Source organism: Rhamphochromis sp. 'chilingali' (assembly GCF_963969265.1).
Source record: "Rhamphochromis sp. 'chilingali' genome assembly, chromosome: 22".
In the NCBI taxonomy this organism is placed as follows: domain Eukaryota; kingdom Metazoa; phylum Chordata; class Actinopteri; order Cichliformes; family Cichlidae; genus Rhamphochromis; species Rhamphochromis sp. 'chilingali'.
This window is the reverse complement of record NC_137950.1, coordinates 23,631,697-23,653,069: the sequence shown is the minus strand read 5'-3', so window position 1 is coordinate 23,653,069 and position 21,373 is coordinate 23,631,697. Positions and strand designations below refer to the sequence as shown.

General features: G+C 40.8%; 1 protein-coding gene and 1 long non-coding RNA gene across 10 annotated transcripts in view; one reads left to right on the top strand and one right to left on the bottom strand.

The window, feature by feature from the left end:
- Positions 1 to 21,373, bottom strand: part of sdk2b (sidekick cell adhesion molecule 2b) — a 316,541-nt gene that overhangs the window by 126,277 nt on the left and 168,891 nt on the right. Inside the window, exon 1 of one of the 9 annotated variants that reach the window (XM_080873226.1) lies at positions 12,533 to 12,750. The exons of the other annotated variants lie outside the window; for them this stretch is intronic. Within the exon in view, the coding sequence (XP_080729352.1) occupies positions 12,533 to 12,599 (67 nt within the window). The 5' untranslated portion in view covers positions 12,600 to 12,750. Of the gene's footprint in view, positions 1 to 12,532; positions 12,751 to 21,373 lie in introns of those variants that run through there. 9 annotated transcript variants of the gene reach the window in all.
- Positions 1,581 to 4,851, top strand: LOC308390774. Its single transcript, XR_013970495.1, has 4 exons — positions 1,581 to 2,022; positions 3,181 to 3,235; positions 3,492 to 3,593; positions 4,131 to 4,851. It is a non-coding gene; the product is annotated as an uncharacterized lncRNA (long non-coding RNA).

Sequence of the window (21,373 nt, the reverse complement as noted above, 5' to 3'; positions counted from 1 at the left end):
TTACAGCCAATTTCAGTCTGTTTCACTTTAACAAAGCGAATGTCCTGAAAATCCCCCCTTCACTCTATACTGTCCGCAGGCCTAGCTTAAAGCCCCGACACTGACTAAGAACCCGTCAGAAACACACATTCTTTTTAATCCGCTTCTTATTTGGCTTTGCTGTTCCACGGCAAAACTCAGAACATGCAAGGACATTAACTTCTAGCTCCGAGTTTATTTACTCTATCCAATAGGCTGGTATGTAACAGAGATGGCCTCCATTTGTATACTGTTTTCAATAATAAAGCCCAATTTTGTTACATCTTTCTGCTGCTTCATTCCTGTCCAGACACAGAATGAGACTGAATCTACTTTAGACGATAACACAAAACTCATAGGCCACTGAAACTTTAAACAAAATTCAATATGCCCATTACAGACCTGCTGCCATTGTAGGTTAGAAAGCGCGACTACGCCATTGTGGAGTATTATTCATTCATTTATCTGGCTGGCATGGTGATGGATTTCAAATTCTAAACTCTCAGAGAGCATGTATATACATCAGCGTGTGATTATTTTCCTTTTCCTTTGGGCAGTGATTTCACGCATGTAAAGATGCAGGTGGTTCAAACAGCCCTTCTCAAAAATAATGAGAAGGCTGTTCCATTCTGCTGGCTATTAAGGAGACTCTTTATTTTTTTGGAGTGGAAAATATAAAACTCAGCCCTGGAAAAACCTATATAAAACGGTGCAGAAGATGCGCTAAATAACCTTAAGGCAATTTATTCTTAAAACCACATAATAATCCCTGTGGTCAGTACACGAAGTTCTTCTATTCTCATACATGTCTGATTTCTAGGCCTCAAGGGCATTTACATGCAAAACACGAGCCTGTTCCGTTTAAAGATTAATACAAAGAAAGGATTGGAATACAGGCTGTAATACAAGTTTAAATCCTTTGCCACTTGGGAATGTATGAAATGGATACAGGCACCATTAGGAGAAAATAAAGGGATAGGGAAGGTAAAAGAGTAACCAAAAAGGAAAAAAAGAAAGACTTGACCTCTTTTCAGAGTCCTTGTTAGTGAGGGCCAATAACCTCACAGTTCCTCCATCCCACGCTGCTGAAGCTTTGGCAAGCCCAAAAAAGGGATGCTGGCATTACAGACGCAACACATGAACCGACAACCGCTCCTCTTTCCATTTGGCCTGACGGATACGCTTTGCCAAAAATAATATCGACTGTAATATGCCAGACCTCTCCACCTTATCCAAACACCAGGGAGTGCCCCATAGTGTAACAGTCGAATTAACACACTACACTGTAATCCCTAACAGTTGTTCTAGCTCATAACCAATAAGCTCATAACACTCAAATGTCGTTTTGTAGTTGAGCAAACTATAAAGTATTGAGCTCTGTTGGCTTTTATGCAGCTTTAATTGAATAGGGCTCAATATTTTTTAGCAAATTTTTTTGGAACGCTCAAAAAGTTTAAGAAGCATATATTAGTGACGTTCTGGTGGGTGGAGTCTTGTCGCTCCCTCAGGAAAGCTGAGTCAGCCATCTTGAATTTACCTTGATACGGGGAAGTTTTGGCCAGCCCGTGTGGATTAAGAGTCCCCAACTTCAACCTACCACGACCACCACCTTATTTTTTTTCATCAACTGCCCTAAATTTGGTAAGTCTAACGTGTTTTTGTTTTGTTTAAATTTAATTTCGATAAACATTCTTTTTTATTTTTTACTGGAAATATATTCGTACTTTGTGCACAGTGAATGTTTGTTATAAATGAATTCGAATCCAAGTAATTGTAATTTTAGAAGTTTTCTAATGTGACAAATACGTAATGTTATTTCAAATTAGAATGATGTAACGTTTTGGCGGTTTTCCGTGGGGGACAACATTTCCCATAATGCATTGTATTCTTGCCCGGGAAGTTGACGGTGGCAGTTCTAGCTCCATGCATTTGAACTTTCTACTAAAACTTTCCACTGTCCGTTTCTACCGGTTGTCGTATTCGCCGGTAATGTACGTGCGTATTGTGAGTATACTTATTTCAATAAGTGTCCGTGTTACACAGTCAGTAGTTTACGCTGTTGAGCTGTGTGTGTGTGCTAGCATGAAGCGAACAATAATAAACAACATGAGTGTGTTATCATGATGGTAATTAGACACGTTTGTATTTTTTCGTAGTCTCAAATGTGTGGTTGTGAGATAATCTCGAAATCCTTTTAACAGTTTAGAGGGGTATTCCACTAAGCGAGCTCTACAAGTCAAGGCTTGCGGAAAAATGCATCGCCTGATTCAGCCTAACATTATACACTGGTCGAACTCGGTGCTACAAATGAAGTTCAGCTAAATTGTTCGCGCTAATTCAACAAGGCTCAACCAGCCAGACTGAGGCGCCTCCTTGACACCTTTAAGCCAGACCCTATCGATCTTTGCTAGGTAAATTGAAATGAAATGAAAATAAAGAGCCGCGTTCTGCTCCCAGGCTAAGAAAGAATCATTGATGCAGACTGTGCGGATCACAAATACTCCCTAACCTGTAAGGCTGGGGTGTCCAAACTTTTTTCACTGAGGGCTACTTACTAGAAATTAGGTAAATAACCTTAACTTTAGTGTATTAAAGTGTATTAAAGATCACAAAATCACTTAAAAGTGGTCGAATATGTTATATTGTTGAATATAATTAAAGACAAAACTGCTTTCATCACAGCTTTCCATAAATGGATCTTTATTGATTCATTCAGAAAAAGCTTTGGTAGCTTATTTTCAGAACAGCAGCCTCAGATTTCTTCTTAGACAGAAGATTTACAGCACAGAGAAAAAACAATAAAAGGGAAAATAGGACGGGTAAATTTCAAGTTTGTTATTTAAGTTATTAAGCTTAGCAACACACCTATCAACATTAGTTTGAAACGGTTAACATTAACAGACTGAACTGGACTTAATAACAGGAGTGCATATAATCTTAGTAAATTATTGTGGTGAGTATCAGCTGCGCTGGGTATGTAAATCGGGCCATCCAGCTGCGGTGCTGATTCGACGTCACTCGTGCCAAAAATCCGGACAAATGTCACTTGATCAAGGAGCAGATCTGCATCAGATGAGATCAGCTGACTACTTGTGTGTGTGTGCTGTGCAAAAAATGTTTTTGAACATTAATAAGTCGTCTTTGTGCACATATTGTTTACAGATATCAGACTGCAAAGAGCGCTACAGAGAGTCAACATTTCACCAGTTGTCAGTGGGTGAGTTTTATCATTTGTGTCCCAATTTAAATAAAAAATAAATACAAAGAAACTAGAGAATTTTGCCTTGAATTATTCAAAATTTTTAGATTTTTTTTGGGTTACCCTTCTAGATTGACAGGTTTAGCCCGTTACACAAAAAGTTTGGACACCCCTGATCTATAACAATGACAATCAGAACATGGCTATCCAACACTTTGTTTTTACTCTGCATTTGTGTAAATACTATTCTAATAGATATTGTGTGTTCATCTAGGAACAGCATGATGTAAATACAAGACAGGCCCTCGTCCTTCGTGCACTTCCTGTGTACCTACGTGAAGATGCCTCCACGTTATTCAGGACTTCTGATATAAGTGTACTGGTCTCAGCATCAACTATATGACATCGCTCAAAACTCAAGGAGAACCAGGGTGTATATCAGGAAGGATGTTCAACACAGTCCTCATCTGACTTGTTTTCTCCCATATATCAACTATTGTTGAATAAGATTGCAAGAAGATTGTTACGCATAAACCAGAAAACATGAAAATAGTTGAAAGATTATTATACAAAAAAAATCTGCAGATAAAAACTATCTCCCTTTTTAAAATTCAAGTGTTCTATTTTTTTGGAGGTGCCATGTTGTGGTCAGAGAAATGTTTGGTAAATAACAAAAACGAATATCTTGGCATATATTTATTATTGAAAACATTTATTTACACATATGTTTTGAAACCAAACCCAAATTAAGATTATTGTAATGCATCATGATGTATCGCAATATCAAATTAAATCGTTGACATTATAATCCTAAAAGAAACGTGCGACTTATGAAGATTCACACCTCTAATCAATAGCATGATTTGTGTCCTTGTGGGGCTGAACTCATTCTTGTATTATTTTTGTTTTGCAGTCAGCAGATGGTCCAGACCTCACTGACACTCCTGTGGCTCTGCTGACAGTTGTCACGGATGACACTACTGATTCGGCCCTCTTCAGTCCCGAAAGCATCTGCATTGTCGTTGAGGATGAAATACTTGTGAATGGTCCCACAAATCTGGCTGAGTCATTTCTCCTGCTCTTTGGGTACATCTATGCATTAGACCTACAATACCCAAAGAAACTTGAGCTTACATTCACATTTATCCAGAAGGTTGTGATGTGCCTTGAGGACAACAAACCACTGAAAGGGCGTCTACTGATGCTGAAGAATGATTTGTTCAATGAGTGAATCACTCAGAATGGACTACTTGTTAAGCTGAGTATTGAGGAAGCTTTTTTGTTTGTTTTTTTCCTAATCATTTGCCTCTTCTACCTCACATTTAAGATGAATGACTGTTCAGTTCACTATTCATGTTTAATGTTCTGTTGCCTAATACGTAAATGCACTGCCTTGATGTTTGTTCCCTATAAGTACAGCAGTGGAAACCAGTACTGTTTTTTTTATGTATTTTTAAAAAAGAAAGTGAGCTGCAGCTGTCAAGGTACAGTAAGTGTTAAATGCATCAATGTTCTAATAGCTGCAATTGCTGTTAATACTGAAAATGTTATTGAATTTTAGAATTGAGATGGAGACCCTTGGAGTCTTTTTCTCTTGTTTTATTTATGAATCACTTTTTTATGCGTGAGCTCTGTTGTTTGTGCCTTTTTAAAAGCACATTGTGTTTAATAAAAAGTTGTTAAATTGTTAGTGTTGTTACTTTCATGTTTTCTAACACTTTTAGCTGATTATAATTTACTGGGCAAACAGTTTAGAATTATTTGTAAGTGTATTTCCCACAGTATTTTAAAAAATATTGAAGATTTTAAGTGTTATTTCCCATATTATAAGTTAGAAAATATGAAAAAGTTGAGTTTATTTCCCACATCGTATGAGTTGCAATATGTAAAATATTTTGAGTGTATTTCCCACCTTAATTAAGTTGAAAAAATTGAACATTTTGAGTTTATTACTCCCTAATTATAAGTTGAGGAATATCAACATTTATGAGTTAACATTGAGGTAATTTAAGGCAACTGTAACTATAATTTTTATTTTAGTTAAACTTAAAACTTTTAAAAACATCACTAAAAAATTGTTGTGTAATCTGTTACACAACAATTTTTGAGTTCTGTGAACTTATTAGGTTTTACAGTGTAGGATAAGAGGCTAAATGAAAATACTGAAAAATGTCTGGAAGAGATTTGCCCTGCATAGCACTGTATCTAATTACCACTTTAAGACCTCTGTTTCTAAACTCCATAGCTACAAAGGTGAAGCTTATGTGGGTTTTGTGCAGATTAAACTTGTCTGGATGAGAAGTACGGCTGAATAACAATATTAATGGGTTTGAGCAGCACATTCGTCTCAGATTTGGGGTATGCGCCATCATTTTATGCAAATGCGCTCTAGGTATGTAACAAATTCACATGTTTCACACCTATTTACTTTACATTTCACACTCCTAGATAATTGATAAATGCACAGGAGATCACACAAAGTGTTAACTAAATAGGATGAGAAGTATTCACCTTTGCGCTATGTCAGCTCCCATCATCTTTAATTTCCACATGTTTAATCGTATCCCATCATCTGCGAGAGGTAAGTAAGTCTCCTCCAGGCAGCTATTTACATTTTACGAATCTATGCCTCTCTAATCCTTCTTCCAATTCAATGAGAGGGAGATTCAAGTTATCTCTGACTGAATCATTTCCATATAAAGAATTGATGCTGAGGCAGAGGGATACCCTGAGCTGCCTTTTTTTTTTCTTTCCTCGCAGAAAATGGTCTCTGAGCTTCAGGCTTGCCCCAAACACTTTAGACCTTTATTACAGGAACTTACCATAGGGCCCATCAGAGCTGGCTATGTGCTCTAAGTCACAGATAATGAGCCCCCCCTTCTCTCTCCAACGCGAGCGTGCACACACACACAGATGTGGGTTTTAGTATCATTATGGTATCATCAGCTTCTCTAACTCAGCAGTGAAAACTAACACAACGTTTGATGGAGCAAGGGTATTACAGAATAGATCAAAGGATTCTGGTGTATTCATGTAGGACACACATTCTGCTCCCACCCCCACAACCTCACCTGCAGTCAGCCTGGAATCCAGAGCCACACCACTGTGCCAGCCTCTCTCTTCACATGTTGCCTCCTGTGAGATTCCTGACACCCCTCCCCCACCCATCACCTTCACTCAATACCAGGTTGAGATGCAAATGAGGAGACTTCACTCAGGCAAGTCTGCTGGACCAGACGGAGTGAGTCCCCTTGTCCTCAAGGCCTGTGCCCCCCAGCTGTGTGGAGTCTTTCATAAACTGTTTATGCTGAGTCTGAGTCTGCAGAGGGTCCCGGTGATGTGGAAGACATCATGCCTCGTCCCTGTACCAAAGACGCCTCGTCCCAGTGGCCCCCAGGGTTACAGGCCCGTGGCACTGACCTCCCACATCATGAAGACCCTGGAAAGGCTCATCCTGGACCAGCTGCGACCCATAGTAAGACCACATCTGGATCCCCTTCAGTTCGCTTATCAGCCTCGTCTCGGAACAGAGGACGCCATCATCTACCTGCTCAATCGTGTCTACACCCATCTGGACCAGCCGGCGAGCACTGTGAGGGTCATGTTTTTTGACTTTTCCAGTGCTTTCAACACCATCAGGCCGACCCTCCTGGGTGATAAGTTAGCAGCGATGCAGGTGGATGCTTCTCTGGTGCCCTGGATTGTTGATTACCTGACAGGAAGACCACAATATGTACGTCTCCCACAGTGTGTGTCTGACAAGGTGATTAGCAACACAGGGGCACCACAGGGGACTGTCCTCTCCCCCTTCCTCTTCACCCTCTACACCACAGACTTCAGCCACTGCACAGAGACCTGCCATCTTCAGAAGTTTTCTGATGACTCTGCGGTGGTTGGGTGCATCAGCAGGGATGATGAGACAGAGTACCGGGCTGTGGTCGACTCCTTTGTCACGTGGTGTGAGCAGAATCATCTGCAGCTCAACGTGGCAAAGACCAAGGAACTGATCGTGGACTTCAGGAAGACCAGGAAACACTTGACCCCTGTTTCAATCCAGGGGGTCAGTGTTGACATTGTGGAGGACTATAAATACCTTGGAGTACACATTGACAATAAACTGGACTGGGCTAAAAACACCACAGCACTTTACAGGAAGGGCCAGAGTCGTCTCTATTTTTTGAGGCGACTGAGGTCCTTCAACATCTGCCAGAAAATGCTGAGGATTTTCTATGAGTCTGTGGTGGCCAGTGCGATCCTCTATGCTGTTGCATGCTGGGGGAGCAGGCTGAGGGTCGCAGATGCCAACAGACTTAATAAACTGATCCGTAAGGCCAGCAATGTTGTGGGGATGGAGCTGGACTCCCTCAAGGTGGTGTCGGAGAGGCGGATGCTGTCCAAGATAAAGACAATGTTGGATAACACCTCCCACCCACTCCATGACATGTTGGTCAGTCACAGGAGCTCGTTCAGTGAGAGACTGAGATTACCGAAAAGCACCACTGAACGACACAGGAAATCATTCCTGCCTGTGGCCATCTCCCTGTACAACGCATCCACTTAACACACTGTTTGCTGCTACAGCTACACATGTTTCTTTTCCAAATATTTATTTATAAGTGACTTATGTATGTATGTATGTATATATATGTATATATTGTACTATTCTTAGTTAGCGTATTGTCTGTCTTGTCTTAATGTTGGTTTAAAATGGAGCACTGTAACAAAAAATAATTTCCCCCAGGGATCAATAAAGTATTCTGATTCTGATTCATATAGAAACAAGCATGAGCGTGTTTACTATGTGTGGTACAGCATGTCTATCAGGTGCAATTGAGCAATGCATAGACCCCCACAGTGTCTGTAACTTTTCTGGTGCTGTGCATTGTCTTAGCAGACTCGCACGGTCTCCCAATTCTTTTCACATGTTCACTGTCTCTGTCGCAACTAATCTAGTGACACTAGTGTGTCATTTTTGGATGTGAGTTAGTACAGGAAACAACAACATCAACGCATATTGCAATTTGAACTATTAAAATAACATTCGAGGAAGACTTTGTTTAATCCAAATCAAACTTAGTGCCTGGTCTGTGTTTGAGGAAGCTTACAAAATAAAACACTTTGGAGTTTAATACTCTACTTGTCATTAGTCAATAATTTAAACTGAAATTTGATGACTTCGTTTTTTTTATATTTTATATCTATCTACCCAGATGGATTTTGGGTAAAAACAAAGGCAATGGCTGTTTTAGGGAATCTTGAAACTGTGAAACTGTACATGCTTTTTATGTGACAGTGGTGATAGTTCAAGGAGGACTTTCACACTGTCATGAGAACAGATTGTGTTTCCACCCAATTTGAGATTCCTTTCCTCAAAAATTTGTGTTTTACAACCTATTAAAAACAAACTTTCCTTTCTCTCTTAAACATTATTCAAGGATTATTCATCCTTTTTTTATGGGAAACTGCCTATTTGTACATAAGAATCTGCGGGTCAGTATTTGGTACAGACAGTTATTGTGAAAGCCTGGGTCAAAATGGACCATATAGAAAGGCATGACATATGAAGGGTTAAAAGTCATCAAATGAAGTTACCATGGTTACTGTCCCCTGCTTAACAACCCCCCCCCCCCCCCCCCCCCTTCATCAATGCTTGCAGCTATATTTATGTGAGTCTTTGTACAGCCCTTGCAGACTCTTCAAGAGTGTTATTGCTGCTATTCTATAGACACCAAGAGCGCACACTAACTATGAAAACCATTAGCGCGCACACCATCCAAATGTTTTTGTGTTGCACATTGTACATGTGTTTTTCCGTGCATGTCTATGGACTGATTTAATATTTTATTGCTTTTTCCAGCAGTTGCACACTACAATTAGCATTCCACTCTGTTTCCCTGGTCTCCTATGAGATGTCTCCTCATTTGAAGATGATACATTCCCTGAAGCCTGGGTGAGTGTCAAGGAGCGAGAGAGGGAGTGAGCGAGAGGGTCGAGAAACACAGCTTATGCTAGAAGGTTGAGGTAAGCAAGCTTAATATGCAGTATTCCTCCACTGCAGCAAAAGCTTTGAAGTGCAATGTTAACCTCAACCCTGACCCTTCTATAAAAATGTGGCTTCGGCTTCTCAGTCAACACTGTGGGCCAACAGACTATAAAGTGCAAATCAGGTGCAGGGTTTGGCTGTACATAATACTGACACAACACTGGACACAAATAACACAGGTAGGGAAAAATGCAAATGTGTACCAAATGCAAATTACAGACACACACACACCTTAATACATAAATTAGACTTAGGCACATAAAAACACACTCCACACAAGCATCTACACGTTCTCCCAGGAGTCATTCATTGCCTCATTCATCAGTATTAACACCCCCCACTCACACACGGGTGCGCGCACACGCACACGATTACTGTCCTAACAATTACTCTGCGGCTCTCTCTATGCGAGCCAAGTAAATGGGCTGAAGGAGGATAGTAAAGGAGCAGAGGACACAGAGCTTCTCTGCAGTTTCTTGCCAAGCAGATGACTGGCACCCATGGCTCACGCTCTTTTTTTTTTTTTTTTCTGACAGAACTGAGCTGAGATGTGCAAGAATTTGATTATTTCCTCCCAGTCTCCTCCTCATTCACTTTTCATCAGCAACTTCCTATTTGTTTCTTGCGCACCATTTTCTCCCTTTTCACTTATATCAGTCTGGCGTTACTCTGCTCTCTTTTTATTACCCCATCCACCCCCTCCCATTTTTAGATCTCCTTTTGTCTTAGTGCTTCTTTTCCCATCTATATTCTACAAGCTTATCCTCCACTTTCTGATAAAAAAGTAATAAGGCTTCTAATGGCTTCAATTTCTTCTCTCCTAGCAATCCACTGTGTATTGTATTCCTGTAGATAGCCTCTGTTGTTCCAAAAACAAAGGCCAAAAGTATGTGTGTGAGTGCATGTGCACTTCCATGGATGTTTGGGACCATATTCTAGATATAAATTCAGGTGAGGTGAGTAGGTGAGCACTAGCCTGTGTTTTTTTTTTTTTTTCATGTGTGTTTGCGTGCATATTTGCACTCCTTGTATATTTGTGTGTGCTGTTTTCTCACGTGATTCAACCCTGCCACTTAGGCCAGGGATTTAATTGAATAGTGGAAGTGGTTTGATGCGCTTGACTTCAATGGTATATACGACCCATTACTCCCCTCAGGCCATGCTAGAGGCTTGCCTGGAGTTATAAAATTTTCACAAAAGCAATCCCACGTGTTTGTCAAAGTGTAAAAAAAAAGTCTTGATATATATATATATATAGATAGATAGATAGATAGATAGATAGATAGATAGATAGATAGATAGATAGGAGTATATATGTGCCACCATGTGTGTGTGAGTGTGAGAGGGAGAGAGAGAAAGAGAGAATAAGACAGAAAGAAAATCACTAAAAGGTCAGCATCCTTCTTATCCCCCTTTCTATTCTTGCAAGGCCCATAGATTCACTTTTAATCTCTTCTCTTATCTCTTACTATTGTGTAAAGAAAGAGAGTATGGACCAGCTTTGGTCCTGGTGTCTTCCATCAAACAGAAAAAGGGACACACGACAAAGCAACCTCATAAATGCTCTGTCTAATGAAACTGAATCAGTCTACAAGCATCTATATCAGGTTAAGAAGCCTAGCGGTTAGCACCTTTCCAGGCTATTGAGGCTGCTCGGTGCCCAGACGCTGTAATCAGGCTTCAGCTGTGTCTAGGCCACAGACACACGGAGCGCTGAGGACAAGGTAACCATAAAATGTTGCTGTTTCTGTTAAGAACACTCTAGTCCTAATGATCTACAAGTGTCCAGAAGTTATCGCAGGTAAGCTCACACGGAAAAAAGGGAAAAAATCAGCATAAAAATCAATAAAAATCAATATAAGAAGCAAAGCATTCAAGAGCAAAGAGATGAAGCGTCCACACTCACAAAGGGGAGGAGAAAAAAAGTAGTAGTCAAATATTTTGTTTGTCTAGTATTCTCCTTTGCAACATTTACTTGTATTTTACAAATATTAAAACTGCTCTGTTAGATGTGAGTTTTCCTGGGACTGAATTAAACATTTGCAATATGCCTTCTGCAATGTAAGGACCGAGTGCTAGTGTGTGTGTGAGAGAATGTTTTTGTGCCCACATCATTCAGGTCTTATTTTTGTGAATAATCGCCCAGATTTTCAAAAGTCGTTGTTGGCAGACTCTTTGTGAATAATACAAATCCTTTCTTGGATTGATGAACGACCAGCAAGGATCCATAAACGAGTAACAAAAAGAGCAGACTCCATCTGGAGCAGACAGAATCAAGATACCAGCAGCACTGTTGACAAATTTCCTTTTAGCTTCCACATTCAAATAATTTTACATGCAAAAGAGGTTTTAGATCGAAAAAAGTCAATCGCTCCTGAAGATTAAAGAAGGAATTTTTCTTGGTGTAATGTGGATAATTTTGTACAATTTTAAAATAAGCAATCAAGCAAACATCAAGGCTTTTAAATTCATCACAAGGAGTAACATTGTATTGCCTTGGCGTATTGGCTACGGTCAATCACAGCAATTCTTTATTTTGTTTTGTGGAACAACAACACATTAAATACAGATTTGGTCTGGACCACTAATTAATTAACTTCTGATAGGTTCACAAATTTGACAGAACACATAAACAAGTTAGTTATAGCTGTGATATGCAAATTTCTGAGAGCTTCCACTCAAATTTTATCCACGTGCAATGACCAATGAAGCCACATTCACATTGTTTGACATGGTTTTCCTAATAGCTGGTTCCTGTTTTTGACATTACATAAGTAAGACCAAGAACTGTCTGATCTGTCAGAGTTTAATTGGATGAGAGCATCCTTGACTAAACGATCAGCAAGTTGACCCTGAGATGATAAGTGTTTTATGGCACACTGAAGTCATAGTCCAGAAGGTTAAATGCAGCAAAGACTTCTGTCTGGACTTGCAGTTACAAACTTGACACCCCAGCTCTTTCAAACTATTTTCTCCAGAGAGCAGTGACTTGTTAGTGGAAGCACAGCATAGATCTGCTATTCTCCTATGCTGTCATTCTCCTTTGCTTTTTCTTTGGTTTTTCTTTCTCTCTGGCCCAACATTTACAAGTTGATACATGCACAACTCAAATATGTGTGGACATATGCACAATTACGTGAGTGAGATCTTCTAAACGAGCGTCACATCACCCTCTTTAAAAGCCCATCTGTTTCTTTTTTGACAACTAATGTAATCTAAATAAGTCTGGAATGGATGTCACCTCTGCAAACACTGACTTGGCCCCTACTCACATTTTTCGTTCCATCTGGGGACACTCCAAGGTGAGATAGTCCTAGGAAATGCTCTTCCTTGACTCATTTCTCTGTCTCCTTCCTCTGTGTTCTGTCAACTAGATTTTCAAAATGAGCTGAGAATGAGTGGGAAGAGAGGAAAAGGTGCTGTGAGTTACAAAGAGAGAGAGATGGAAAGAGGAGAGATATTAATAGTGACAGGGCAGGGCTACTGAGAGCCTGACGATGATCCCTCTGCATCTCTCTGAAGGTGTGGGGATGAGGTAATGGCTTCATGGTGACATCTGGAGATGAAGCCGGAGAGGTAGATGAGGGACTAATGCCTAAAGATTATGACCTCTAGGGAGTGAGACGCCATTTTGCTGAGCCCTTTAAAAGCCTGAGGTTCCAGCTCAGATCTAACCACTATCAGTCCCTAGACTAAGCTAAGGGTTTGTCTGGATAAGTGGAACTGACAACCCCCAACAATGAGGTCTCCCTGCAGATACACTATTCCTTTGGCACGCCGTTTAGTTCAGCCAAGGGTACGTCTGTGGGGATTTGTCCATTTCCATTTTCTTTCTACTGGTGCTCTCACGTCGATGAATGTTGTCATTAGGCTAGCAAGAACAAGCTTTTGGAAAGTGATCTTAAAGTTTGCTTTTATATAGGAGAGAAGCGAGTTCCAGTTGATTAATATTAAAAAGATTTCCAGCATAAAAGGAAAACAAAATGATAATTTCAAAGTTGGTGAGATCAAAAATCAATAAAAAATGTGCATTGGAAATGCAGTCACATTCTGGCTTAAAAAACTGGTTACTAAAATATGAACATCTGATCATCTGTGAGCTTTTGTAGAAACACAAGGACAAATACAGATTGTGTGTTCTTTTCAGCACACCTGGCAGGTTTGGCTTCATGCAACAAAGAATGACAGCACAAGAAAACCGCATTACTTGCAATAATAAGTGTGCACACTCGGACTGTATTGTCCTAATAAATGCTATTAGCATAGCAATCAAAGGTGAAATCTTGCAGAATAGTAAAATAATCAAACTGCTCAATAAACATGTTCATTTTTGTTTTGCACCATCAGGCCAGTTCAGTGACCTCTGTACGAGCCTGCTTATCGGCCCCTTCGACCATCATTCAGGGAGGGAACAGACAACTCACGCCTTCCAACCAATCTGGTCCTGGCGATGTACAACCAGTCAGATCTCGTTTTGGACGCATTGTCAAACCAGTCAATCGGTTGCTCCATGTAATGTCCATTCAAGAGGTCGTTAATGATGCCAGTCAGATAATTGGCAAAGTCTCCAAGTCAATACTTCAGGTTTTTCAGTAAGGGTTTTCTTCTACATTGTGGTTTCCAGTTTGGTGTATTCTTTGTTCCATTCTGGTTTTCCATTGCACCACCATGTTTGAACTTCGGTCCCGATGCGGGGACATTTCTTTTTCTGTGGGACATGGTTTGTGTGGGGTGTAGACAGACTCACTCTGCTTCATCCTTTTGGGGATACTTCTTGAGTTGGTGTGTCTATATAACCATGTCGGGTCTGTTTTCTTTTGTGTCTCTTTTAGTTTGTTGATTTTGGTGGATGCTGTGGGTTGTGCATCTATAATTTTGAGTGAAATTCTGCGGGGGTGGATGTAACAGAGTTAGAAAATAGCTTAATGAATTTCCTCAAAATTGATGTGCTTTGTGAATAGTTGGAGCCACCTGGTGGACAAACACAGCTACTGCAACTGTTAAGGTTCCAAATTGCTGCACTGCGCATGGCTCAGCAAAGGAAAAAAAAACTCCCAAGCTGGTGGTAGGTGCTTGTGAGCGATACTGTTGTCAATTTTGTATGTGTATTAATGAAAACATTCTTATAGTGGTAATTGTCAACATGTATTTTGATTGTAAGCAGTACTAGCATGTATCCTGAAAGTTACAGGCATTTTGATGCATGGGTAGTAACTTTATTCACGAGTAGCATTTTTAGTTAGCATGCTAAGCTAATACTCGTTAGCTAATCGGGTGCTTTTTGACTTGCTCTAATGTTTCTCTATGAGATTGTAATTGTTATAATTCTTTTTAACAGAACTGAATGTTGTAGTTGCTTTGCACACTGTTAATGAAGACTGTGTGCTGTTTTCTTTGTACCAGAGAGGACAGATGGTTTGAAAGAGGAGTGAAAGAAGTCATCTATGTCCACTGTGAGCGACCATCTTTGAACAGAGGCGGGGGTTTACGACACCAACTCTCTGCCATCTATAATCCAGTTTTGAGATCCCTTCCCATACGCCTTAACGCCCACTCACATCCTGGGCCATCTGACCTCAGGAATTCGCATGATAAGGTGGGGCCAGGTTTCACAATGAACACACCCGAAACTCTGGCTGATTGGGACCCACACCCAGTTTCACACCTTGGCTCAGGCGATTAGAGGATCATCAGGAGGTCCTTTTGTCCCTCTGTGGGGGGAAACTCCCACTAGGTTTACATCTGGGACTCTCCACCATTTGACCTTAGAACTGAAGAAGCTTCTCGGATGAGAGGTGAAACGTCTTCAAGCAACTTAAAGAAGTCCAGACGCTTTTCTTTGCAAGCTTCTTTGACTACGACGACCTGGATGACGGAGAACCTTCACAGACATAACAATGTTAGCCTTTTCTGCAGCTATGGGGCATATATGGTATCACTCTTGGCTGGAAGCAGTGCTTAAACAATGGAAAAAACACAAACTTTGTCCTAAACCTCTCATGTTTAACTGTTTTCCACTTTTTCTTTGGTCATTTTAGCTTTTTTGGCCAGGGTGAAGGGAGTATCTGCCATTAAAACAAGAAGACAGCCACATGTAGCTATGATGATGTTTGCTAGTTCACCTTACATGCATTAATGTAATAACGTGGTTAGCCTACTCAATGTAAATTACACACGAACAACATTAAGCTACTCACGCAGAGAAGAACAGCTGCTGCTGCATCATCATCCGTCATCATTTCTGCTACACTGGCAGGGCTAGGGGCCAGGACTCTCCTCTTCGTGTTTTTGGGGGATGTTGCATAACAGGCAACCCACCCGCAGTGGATGTGCACGGTGTGAGGTCTCGCAGCAAGCTATCAAATACGGCGCATTTCTTGGCTTTTAAAAAAACCCGCTATGCGTCGCCAGGTGTTTCATCGGATTTGAGGTGTTACCTCCTTTGACAGTATCACAGTATCAGCTTAAAGCACTTGTTGCAGGCTGCTGAGTTTGCATATTTTGCTGTGAAGTACAGCCAGACTTTTGACCGCTTCGCCTTGGGCATTTTTAATCTGTAGCTCTGCTCTAAAAGAACGTACGTACCTGGGCCCGCCTACTATCCTCGGAAACGTAAAATGATTGGCTAGAATTGTATCACAGCTCAGGAAAAAAAAGCACTGAAATAAAGCACCGAAATGTGCGCTGCTTTTCGGTCTGGTTACTACCGTTTATGTCAGAACCGACACCGGTACCCATCCCTACTTATCACTCATTTACCACAAGGAGAAAAATAAATAAATAATACTGCTACTATATGATCACAGGTTTGGTTTCAGCTAGAACTTTTAAAAGAAAGACTTTGTTGATGTTGTGTTGTATAAATATATCTTAGTCATTTGTTAAGTGTTATGTTTGGAAAGAAAAAGGGAAAAAAAAAGTCCCAAGCTGGTGAACTGAATGTTGCAGTTGCTTTGCACACTGTTGATGAAGACTGTGTGCTGTTTTCTTTGTACCAGTTGCCAGAATAAAGAGGGAGCCCACAGTAAGGGCAAGTCCAGCGTTGCAGTGCCTTCCTTCTACATGGGCATATCACACCACTTGCACAATAGACTCACAGAACAGCAACAGCTACACATAGTGGGTTTAAGCTCTGCTGACTGTAAAGGTCTTAGCCTCTGACTTACATCATGTGCATATTTTTCAAAGAATTTAGTAAACCCGTGTGCCCTATGGATAGAGGCATTTTTATTGAAGAGATCATTGCCATCTGCATAAAAATGTTTCATCATAGGATAAAAGAGATCACTGAGAACAACTTTGCATTGATTTTCAGTCACCCTTCCCTCTAAGGCAGGGGTGGCCAACCCGCGGCTCTAGAGCCGCATGCGGCTCTTTGCCTGGTTTCATGCGGCTCTTACGTTCATATCAAAGTTTATGTTTGTGTTTTGATTTTTTTTATGTTGTTGTTTTAAAATGTGCGCGTTCGCTTCGCTTGAGTTCAATACGGTATTTTCATCAAATGCGCATGTGTGTGAGATGAAAATACCGCAAAGTTTCCCAGTAGGAGCAAGTTCGCCCTTAAAATGGCAGGAAAAAAATGCACAGCAAAAAGAAAATATGAAGATGAACACAGGACGTTTTTAACAGAGTGGGAGAGTTTATATTTTTTTGTTGAACGCAATGGTAAGCCATTCTGCCTTATATGTCAGACGTCATTAGCGCATTTCAAAGCTTCAAATCTTCAGCGCCACTTCAGCTCACTCCATGCTAACATCGACCAGGAATTTCCAAAAGGGACTGAACTTCGCAAGCACGAGTTGGCCACTTTGAAAAGTCAGGCAGAAAAGCAGATACAGTTTTTCCAAAAATTTACGAAGCGGTCAGAGACCATAACGCTCGCATCCTATCAGCTGGCTTGGAACATTGCACGGGCTAAAAAGCCATACAATGAAGGGGAGTTCGTTAAAAAATGCCTCAGTGATGTTGTTGAAATCTTGTCTCCTGAAAACGACAAATTAAAACGCATGGTATCAGACGTCCAACTGTCCCGCCACACTGTTGAACACAGAATATCGGACATTAACACGGCTATTGAATCACAGTTGCACTCTGACCTTCAAGCATGTGAGTATTTTAGTGTCGCATTGGATGAGAGTTGTGATATACAAGACAAGCCTCAGTTGGCAATATTTGCACGGTCTGTTTCAAACGATTGTGTGATCAAAGAAGAACTCCTGGATATTGTGCCATTAAAAGACAGAACCCGTGGCATAGATGTGAAAGAAACCATGATGGCTGCATTTGAAAAAGCAAATCTGCCCATAACGAAATTAACTGCAATAGCCACGGATGGAGCACCAGCCATGATGGGATCTGTGAACGGGCTTGTGGGGCTGTGCAAAGCTGACCAAACTATTCCTGACTTTTGGAATTTCCACTGCATCATCCACATGGAGCAACTCGTGTCTAAATCATTGAATTTAGATAACGTCATGAAGCCTGTGATGGAAATCGTCAACTATATCCGCACACATGCGCTTAACCACAGGCAATTCAAGAATCTCATCGCTGAGCTGGACCAAGGGCTTCCAGGTGACCTGCCGCTGCACTGCACTGTGAGGTGGCTGTCAAAAGGCCAGGTACTCTCTCGCTTCTTTGAGCTTTTGGATGCCGTGAAACTGTTTATGGAAAAGAAGGACAAGGACTATCCCGAGCTCTCGGACCTCAAGTGGATTATGGATCTGGCCTTTTTGGTCGACATGCTGTGTCACTTGGACAGACTGAACCTGACCCTGCAGGGTAAGTTAAAAATGCTCCCTGACCTAGTGCAAAGTGTGTTTGCGTTTGTCAACAAACTGAAGCTGTTCAAGACACATATTCAAAAGGGAGATTTAACGCATTTTCCCACTCTGCTAAAAGCCAGCGGGCAAGTCGCCAGTGCTGCCCTGAGTAAGCAAAGAGCCAGATATGCAACGCTGATTGAAAACTTGCACGAAAGCTTCGTGACCCGGTTCCATGATCTACAATTGAAAAGGCCACAGATTACGTTCCTCGTCGACCCATTTAATGCAGAGACCGGCTGTTTGAAAGTCCCGCTAGTCACAGATGAAGCTGCGGCTGAGTTGGAGATGATCGATCTTTGTGAAGAGGACCAATTGAAACCTGCTTTAAGGGAAGGGACCATTGAGTTCTGGAAAAGTGTGCCAATGGAAAAATACCCCAATGTCAAACGGGCTGCGCTTAAGATACTGTCAATGTTTGGGTCAACATACGTCTGCGAGTCTGTGTTTTCTACCCTAAAACATGTGAAATCAAAGCATCGATCTGTTCTGACTGACACACATGTGAAAGAATTGCTTCGAGTGACAACAACGGAATACAAGCCAGATTTAAAGAGGATTGTTCAAGGCAAGGAATGCCAGAAGTCCCACTAAACAACATGCATTATAAAAGTAAATGCTATTGTAGATTATTATATTTTTGTTTGTGGACTTGGTTGAACTGAGAGTTTGTGTGTGTGAGACAGTGCACACAATGTTCATTGTTGAAAATGACTGGCCTGTGGTTTTAGTACTGTAGGAGTCCATTTCTGTCATTATCATGTTGGTGTGTGACATTTACAATAAATCTGGCTGAGCAGAGGTGTGTGTGTGTGTGTGTGTGTGTGTGTGTGTGTGTGAGTGTGAGAGAGAGAGAGAGAGAGAGAGAGAGAGAGAGAGAGAGAGGGAGGAAAGGATGGGTGATGTTCATGTGTGCCCATGCGTATGATGTGGCTCTTTGCGGTAACACAGTAAAAAAAAAAGTGGCTCTTGGTCTCTGACTGGTTGGCCACCCCTGCTCTAAGGCAATGGTTGCAAAACCTATCCTGGCATGCCTCACTTCAGAAAGCCAAAAAAAAGTTCATGTTCCAAACCCCAAAACTTTAATTATTAATTAAAATTATTTTTTAAACAGCATCCAAGTAGCATTTTGTTTGTATATAGGTCAGCACCTTCACAGACATAGGTCAGCATGTTTTGTTGGTTAATCCTGTTTATTTTCCATGCAAAAACCAGACTCTTGAGTTTTACCATTTACATTTCCCCCGGCAGTTCATGTGCCACCAAACAATCCCACCCCAGAGTATCAAGGGAGTGACCCCGGGGTAAGTGGACCCACACCATGCCAGCTAAAATGCCATTAACAGAATAACAGAGTATGAATCACAGTATGAATCATAGGATTTCACCTTTAATTTGCTACCCTTCTGTAACTCATATTGAGAGGAATTTTCCATCTGCTGTTTCCAAGATGCAAATGAAATTTCAGACAGTGTTATATGAACCTGAAGTTTGTTATAACTCAGCCAGGGATTATCTGAGGTGTATTCGCCTTGTTTGTTTTAAAACCCAAAACACATATGCAATTCAAATTTGCCACAAAATGACCTCACTAATTTGTCACGCCTTCAGCTTCTACTATTTTTGACTCAAGTTAAACAACAGCGAGATCCCTTGTCAGTAATAACCGCTGAACACAGAACAGTTTGCACACATCAAGCATAATTAAAAGACCAGTGTTGATCAATTACTGGTGTCTAGAGGATGCAGTGTAATGTCTGAATCCATGGTGCACGGCTGCGGCTCCGCTTAATTCAGATGATCACAGCTGCTCAAAACAATGCTTTAGAAGTGATTTTGAGCCTCGCTAAGAAGATGTGAGGAGTCTATTTTTCACCGAAGCTGGCAAGGAGAACACAAGAGTGCATAGGGCACCACGTCGACTTTCAAAATAAAATAAAACAAATTCTCCACAGATCAAACACCAAATGCAGACCAATACCCAGCACACACTACGGTTGCAAATACAGTGCCAGTAATGTACAAAAAGGACGTAACAAAACCATGCGGGAGAGGCAATGCCATTGAGTAAAGCCAACTGTAAGTTTAGAAGTTGTGTACTTAATTTATGCAAGCAATTTTTAGGATCAGAGATAAAGACAAAACCTTACTCAAGGAATTTATCAATTTTAAAGCCTTGCTGTATGGATGTATATTTAGTCAGGCATTGTAAAAAAAAAAAAAAAAAAAAAAAAAAAAAGACAGGAGAAATCAATTATTAAAGTCATGTAAAAATGTATTAGGTGACTTACTTGTTGTGTTACATAGGCAGGGGTTAGACCCAAAGAGTCAGTGCTGAAATACAGTTTGGATTTCATCATGAAGGCAGTTGCAAATACTCCTCTGCCTTGATAATATTTTCCAGCACCTTGCTTTTCTCCAGCTGTGCTCCTGTCTCAGAGAGGAAGGAAACTAGAAGTGCAGCTCTCACTTAATGCAGGTCTCCATAATGCTTCCGTCATGTTTGAACAGAGTCAGTGTAACAAAGAATATGTTTGAGCACCAAAATAACTATCGTGGTAACAGATAGATGAAACCAGCGCCGTCCCAAATTGGCCTTACGTGTAACTGCCTCTAAAAACATGAATGCAGTTGCAGACATAAAGAGCAGATACATGTTAAGGTGGCTGCATATTTAAAAACTGAAGGTCATTTTTCATATTAAAATAATTCTCTTTTCCATTACATGTTACAATCGATGGCCTCTAATGTAAAAGAACAATTTAACCCATAAGAAATCACTAAAGCCCCCCCAAAATAACTAGTGATATATGAAACAATGAAATAATATTCGCCAAAGGCTTCCTTTTTATTTATTTGCCTTGTTCCTTGCTTTCCTGTTGTCCTCTGTGACACCTTGCTTAGTTGGCAAAGGTACAGAGCAACTTAGTAACAGGAAGAGAGACATTGAAAAGAGGGGATGAGGTTCAGTGAGAGCTAAATGACCAGGCACTGGACCAGCATCGACCCCCTCAGGAAAGGGGCACGGATTCAGTGGATAGCTTTAGTAAGGGCAAAACAACTTTACTCAGAGAAGGTCATGGAATACTTGCTGATACTATGCTTTGCCACCTTGTGCTGAACAACTGTTGTAAGAGCTTAAAGAACAAAGTTTGGTATCATGTGTTATTTGTCATCTGCCTTTAGACATCAGAGATCTCATGAAAAGATAGAAAATTCAGTGAAATTGAGGGAGAATAGCTTCTAAGCTGAATGTACACTTGAGCTTCTGTATTTATTATCAAAAGGCAA